General features: G+C 44.5%; 1 protein-coding gene across 1 annotated transcript in view; it reads left to right on the forward strand.

Moving 5' to 3' along the window:
• C2CD2L (C2CD2 like) overlaps positions 1-3,928 on the forward strand; it is a 53,891-nt gene extending 49,963 nt beyond the window's left edge. The window contains exon 14 of the mRNA XM_040325501.1: positions 2,952-3,928. Coding sequence (XP_040181435.1) covers positions 2,952-3,163 — 212 coding nt within the window. The 3' untranslated portion in view covers positions 3,164-3,928. The remainder of the gene's footprint in view (positions 1-2,951) is intronic.
• The last annotated feature ends 2,917 nt before the right edge of the window (positions 3,929-6,845 follow it).

Genomic DNA, 6,845 nt, shown 5'->3' on the forward strand with positions numbered 1-6,845 from the left:
CCAAGCAGAGAGCTGCTGCCTGTCAATCAGCAGCTCTCCTGCTCTGCTCCTCCACGCAGCGGCTTGCTGAGAGGCTGAGACAGCTATCGGTCCAGGCACCTGGTGGATCCAGACTCGGGATGACATGGTGCCTGGACTGATCTGTGTGATGTCAGCAGAGAGAAGACTTCAGCCCGCTCTTTGCTGAAAACAGATCACAAAAGTGCAAAACGAATTGCACTTCTGTGACCCTTAGGAGAAGCCTAGCGGAACAAGCTTGGGCTGGAATTTCTTTGGGGTAAAAAAAAAAAAAAACTTCCAATACCTATTCCTTTCTCCCCCTCGTTCCGTAAACACTTACCTGACTCCTCCACCGATCCCATTTGCAGCAGCGCTGCTCTCTTCCTGGATTTGCAGGCTACACTGCTGTCAGTCAAATCTTTTGAGGAGGGGGTATGGCTGAGCGGCGCGCGTGTCTCTATGGACATGCACAGCCCGGCTTGAGAGTGCATCCACATGGGTGCCCCCTGGGTGCATGGCTTTGTGAGGGGGTACCTGCAGGGAAGGAGTCGACAGTGCCAGCAGGGGACTCCCAAAAAGAAGGTAAGGGGCCACTTTGTCTAATAACATTTGCCCATAACCGGCATGTATAACATCTTTTATTTTAACCACTTGCCTGCTAGACAACACTGTAATGCAACACTGTACCCAAACTAAAGTTTTATAATTTTTTTCACACAAATAGAGCTTTCTTTTGGTGGTCTTTAATCACCACTGGGTTTTTTATTCCTTGCTAAACAAAAAGACGGAACATTTTTGAAAAACAGCAAATAACTTTTTCATAGTGTTTTATAAAATTTTGCAACCAGTTAATTTTTCTCTTTCACTTATGTGCGCTGATGAGGCAGCACTGATAGTGCCTCCTCATCGGTGTCACCTGATTATCAGTGCGGTTGCACCAGTGCTGCCAATCGGGACACTGATAATCTGTGCCCTGACTATCAGTGTAGATTGTTGTGTAGTGTTTGTTTTGTTTTTTAGAGAAGGTGGTTATCGGCACTCCATGCTGTCAGCAAGAGGAAAGGAGTGCAGATAACCAACCTCTGTATACAGCTGTGATTGGACACAGCTCATCACGAGCTGCTGATTGGCTCTTAACCTAAATCTGTGATCAGCAGTGTCCTCAACTGAAAAAGTGAAGATTTTTGGTTAATGGTAATTGTGCCTAAACAGTATTAAAATAATTTTTTCTTTTCTGGAATTCTTGAAAAATTGCAGCACACGTCTGGTATGTGAGGGTGCTTAGCGCTTCATAGCTTTGTGAGATCATTTAACGCAATGCTGCCTGTGACTGTTGGTCACTACTGTGCTGCTAACTCATACCCTTGCTGGAGGCTCTGACATGAGGAAGCAGCATAAATCTTCCCCAAGTATTGGGGAAGAGATCCGCTGTAGGTAGACCTCAAGACAATACTGGGGTAATCTGGGGTGTATTAGACCCCAGGTCTCTCCTCTGCCCTGAAAAGCATCTGATCACACCAAGATCTGTTTGAGCAGATGCTTTTTTTTTTTCCCCTAGGGCTTGTTTACATTTTTCAGAAACCGGAAGTGACACTTCCAGTTTCTAATACCAAAGAGATGATCGGGGGCATTCCGGTCCCCAATAAGCTCTATGGTAAGTCGGGGGAACTGTGGGCCTCAGTCCTAGGCGCACCGGTGGGACGGAAGAGCCGGAGAGGCACCAAAGGGCAGCAGGATGACCTCTCCCGCTGCCTTTAACCACTTGCCGCCCGCCAATGACAGATTGACGTTGGCAAAGTGGTTGTAGAATCCTGACTGAACGTCATATGACGTCCTCAGGATTCTGAGCCGATGCGTGCCCCCGGGGGCACGCATCGCGGTGATCGTTGTTGCAGGGTGTCAGTCTGACACCCCGCAACACCGATCAAGGTAAATAGTCTCTCACGGAGACTCTTTACCACGTGATCAGCCGTGTCCAATCACGGCTGATCACGATGTAAATAGGAAAAGCCGGTAATCGGCTTTTCCTCACTCGCGTCTGTCAGACGCGAGTAGAGGAAAGCCGATCGGCTGCTCCTATGACGGGGGGGGTTTGTGCTGATCGATTATCAGCACAGCCCCCCCCCCGAGGATGCCCACTGGACCACCAGGGATGGCCACTAGACCACCAGGGATTAAAAAAAAAAAAGTATGCCACCCTAGACCACCAGGGATGAGGAGGACACAAAAAATGGATGCCAATCAGTGCCCACAATGGGCATCACTGATTGGCATCCATTCGTACAACACATACGATAGTGCCCAGCTGTGCTGCCTATCAGTGCCCATCCATGCCGCCTATCTGTGCCGCCTATCCAAGCCCATCCATGCCGCCTATCAGTGCCCATCCGTGCCGCCCATCAATGCCACCACATCAGTGCCGCCTTATCAGTGCCCATCAGTGAAGGAGAAAACGTACTTATTTACAATGTTTTATAACCGAAACAAAAAAAACTTTTTTGCAGAAAATAAATATCCCAGAGGTGATCAAATACCACCAAAAGAAAGCTCTATTTGTGGGTACAAAATGATAAAAATTTAGTTTGGGTATAGTGTAGCATGACCACGCAATTGTCATTCAAAGTGCAACAGCACAGAAAGCTAAAAATTGGTCTGGGCGGGAAGGTGTATAAGTGCCCTGTATGGAAGTGGTTAAGGACAATCCAGTGGATAATTGGCCGCTAGGATGGCTTTTACAAGAAAGCGAATTTCCAGCTGAAAGAAACAATACTGGGACGAGGCCTGTAGCTGCAGGCATCATCCTGGTTGAACACTTGAAACTGCCGACATAAATATACATATTGCAGTCTGTAAGTAGTTTTAACATTTATTGCACTTGTATCTTGTTTGCATGTCCCACTTGAATCGCTGTGTGATCTTTTCTGTCTTTGTGTTTTATTCATCTTTTGCAGTTGGATTTCTCCGCAGTGGCACTAAGCTTCCCTTCAGTCGGCGTCGTCAGAATGCAGGTCTGAGTCAGTCACATGATGACCTGTCTGATGCTGCCGCTGCTAACTCTCATAAGAAGATTGGCAGTCTTCCACGGCGTCTGTTAAAGCACTTTTCTCTAAAGACAAAGTCTAAGCCCAGTGTTAATGGGAGTGCTCAGGGTGGAGATAAGTGAGTGAATAGCTGTCGCATTTTAGAACACTTCTACCTCTGGCTCAGTACTGCATGTCCCTGCATAGCTGACAAGCTGTCATTATTATTTTTTTTTCATCCAGTCCTCATGTATGTATGAACCATTTTAAATGCATATGGCTTAAAACCTCCAGTTTTGTTGAAAAGAAAAGCAATCCACATCTGGTGAATTGCTATACATGGCAAAGATTTTGGGACAAAAATCTTACCGCTCTCCGTTCATTGAAAAAAGTTTGCCTTACCCCTATTCTTTTTGGACTAACTGAATGGAGAGTTTGCTTCCATTATTACCACATGAGAAGGAAAAGAAGCACGTAGGAAGCATTTATTTAATTTCAAGCGAAGACTTCTGGAAAGCAATTCACCAAACAAATCAAGATATGACCTTTCTGGGGCTGGTGCCTGCTAACGTTGTATAGAAAGCCCCAAAATTGCCATATCACAAGAAAGCAATGTTATCATTTTTGCCACTTTGGGTGCGGATTGAATTAGAAAGGTCACTTAATTCAGTATAAAGTGCAAATTGGCCTGTGTAACATATTTCAATTTTGTTAGTAAAAATTAAATTTTCCTCTAAATAAAGTGCAATGTGTATCACAAGGCCCTGGTCAGATGAGCGCGTAAATGCTACAGACCAGGCAGCAATATACAATGTTTAGTACAAAAAAGGTTATCTTTTGAAGGAAACAAAGTGTGTTTAAGTTAATGAGAAGCAATAGCATGAATAAAAGATGATTTTTTACAATGACAAAGTGGTCAGTCTTTATATTTGTATTCAAACAGGTCTATGTTTAACCCTCCTCTTGTGTTAGGGTCAGAACCGACCCGTTTTCAGGTTTTGAATGTCTAAGTATCACATAAATTTGTTTATTGCATCAAGATTTTTTTACTTTGTCAGGAACCTCTATTTAAACAATGTAATAGAAAAAGAATCCTTTTCACTAAATTATAAAATACTGTGGTGAAAATGAAGACGTTTATGGTGTTAGGGTCAATTCTGACCCAGTTATAATATAGGATTATAGGACACTAAAGTGCCAAAACTGAAATCATAAACACTCTCTCTGCTTAGTAACACTGACAGCCAATCACCTCTCAACCCTGTGAGCTGTAGTTAGGGAGGGGCCTATCTCTTTGCCTGCTTGTCTGCTTCTCTAAATAAAGTAAAGAAACATAGGACCAATTTATAATATTCTATTGAGGTTTATTTTACAATTTTTTTAATTTGAAAATGAGAGGTATGCTATCAAAAGAAAGGTCTAAGGGGTCACACCAAAAATATTAAAACCAATTTTTTCAAGGATAAAGAAGCCTAACAAGGTAACCAAGAGGTAAGAAACAAATTGGATGATAAATAATTGTTCAGAGGGTATTTTATGGCTGATTTAAGACACGGGTCAAAACCGACCCGTTAACATCATGGATAGTAGGGTTTTCCCGATACCACTTTTTTAGGACTGAGTACAAGTACCGATACTTTTTTTTCAAGTACTCGCCAATACCGATTACCGATACTTTTTTTTAAATGTGTCCCCAAATGCAGCCATGTCCCCCCACAGATACAGCCATGTCCCCCCACAGATGCAGCCATGTCCCCCCCCCCCCCCCCCCCCCCCCCCCCATATATCCAGCCATGTCCCCCCCCCCATATATCCAGCCATGTCCCCCCCCCCATATATCCAGCCATGCCCCCCCCCCCCCCATATATGCAGCCATGTCCCCCTTACCTACATGCTGCCGCGCCGCCGCTTGGTTAATACGGGCGGGGAACATTACAGCTTTCATTTGAATAGCTGTAGTGTTTCGCGCCGCGCTGCGTTTAGACACTCCCCCTTGCTCGGGATTGGACAGTTCACCCGAGCAAGGGGGAGTGTCTATACGCGGCACGGCGGGAAACACTACAGCTATTCAAATGAAAGCTGTAATGTTCCCCGCCCGTATTAACTAAGCGGGGGGGGGGGGGGGCGAGTATTCGGCCAGGCATCGGGGGCATTTGTGGGAGTACAAGTACTCCCGCAAATACTCGGAATCGGTCCCGATACCGATACTAGTATCGGGACAACCCTAATGGATAGTAACAGAAAGCTAACATAAGAGGAGGGTTAACCACTTAACAACCAGGCCAATTCTGACGCTTCTCTGCTACATGTAAAAATCACAATTTTTTTGCTAGAAAATTACATAGATCCCCCAAACGTGTTATATGCTTTTTTTTTTTTTTTTTATCGGAGACGACAATGGCGGTGATTGCAACTTTTTATCTTGCACGGTATTTGCACAGCAATTTTTCAAACGTGTTTCATGGTTTTAAAAAAAAAAACAGTGAAGTTAGCCCAATTTTTTGCATAATGTGAAAGATTAAGTTACGCCAAGTAAATAGATACCTAACATGTCACGCTTAAATTGCACACGCTCGTAGAATGGTGCCAAACTGCGGTACTTAAAAATCCCCATAGGTGACGCTTTAAACATTTTTTGCTGGTTACATGATTTGAGTTAGAGGTTGTCTAGGGCTAGAATTATGGCTCTCGCTCTAACGTTTGCTGCAACACCTCACATGTGTATTTTGAACACCATTTTCATATGTGGGTGGGACTTGCGTATGCGCTTGCTTCTGCGTGCGAGCGCACGGGGAGAGGGACACTTACATTTTTTTTTTTTTTACACTTTAAAAAATTAATCACTTTTATTCCTATTACAAGGAATGTAAACATCCCTTGTATTAGGAATATGGCATGACAGGACCTCCTTTACAGTGGGGTCAATGAGACCCCACATCTCACCACTAGGCTGGGAAGCCTAAAAAAAATACGATCACAGCTGAAGTGGCCCCGTTTTTTTTTTAATGCAGAGGCCGGGCGTGACATCATAACATTGCGCCCGACCTCCGACGATCATATTGACTCCGGCGACCATCTGGTCTGCCGGAAATCTCTATGATCAACATCCGGGGCCGGCGGATCCTCTCACTGACTCACCCAGGGATCGACAAATCCCGGGTGCCAGGGCGACTAGAAATAGTGTCCTGGCGACTTGGCTTGGAAGGTGGGCAAAAAAAATATATTTTTTTTTTGTGAGCTGGTGAGCCGTTGGTATTTCAAGTTAAGCATTACAAGTTAAACAGCAATTCTAATGTAATTTTTCACTATTTTCACTGCCATCTTCTTCCCTCTAATTAGAACCCCCAAACATTATATATATTTTTTTATCCTAACACCCTAGAAAATAAAATGGCGATCGTTGCAATACTTTCTGTCACGCCGTATTTGTGCAGCGGTCTTACAAGCGCACTTTTTTGGGAAAAAATTACACTTTGTTAAATTAAAATAAGACAACAGTAGTTATCCCCATTTTTTTTAATATTATGAAAGATAATGTTACGCCGAGTAAACTCATACCCAACATGTCACGCTTCAAAATTGCGTTTGAACACCGTTTACATATGCGGGCGCTGCTCACGTATGTGTTCGCTTCTGCGCGCAAACTCGTCGGGAGGGGGTGCGTTTTCTGGCTCCTAACATTTTTAGCTGGCTCCTAGATTCCAAGCAAATTTGTCAACCCCTGGACTCACCGATCGCAGAGGTGAGTCGTGGAAGCAGGGGGGGGGGGGGACGGACGTCCCCTCTCGCTGCCCGTAAGAACGATAAAGCGGCGGAACAGTCGCT

Source organism: Rana temporaria, chromosome 10, assembly GCF_905171775.1.
Source record: "Rana temporaria chromosome 10, aRanTem1.1, whole genome shotgun sequence".
Taxonomy (NCBI): domain Eukaryota; kingdom Metazoa; phylum Chordata; class Amphibia; order Anura; family Ranidae; genus Rana; species Rana temporaria.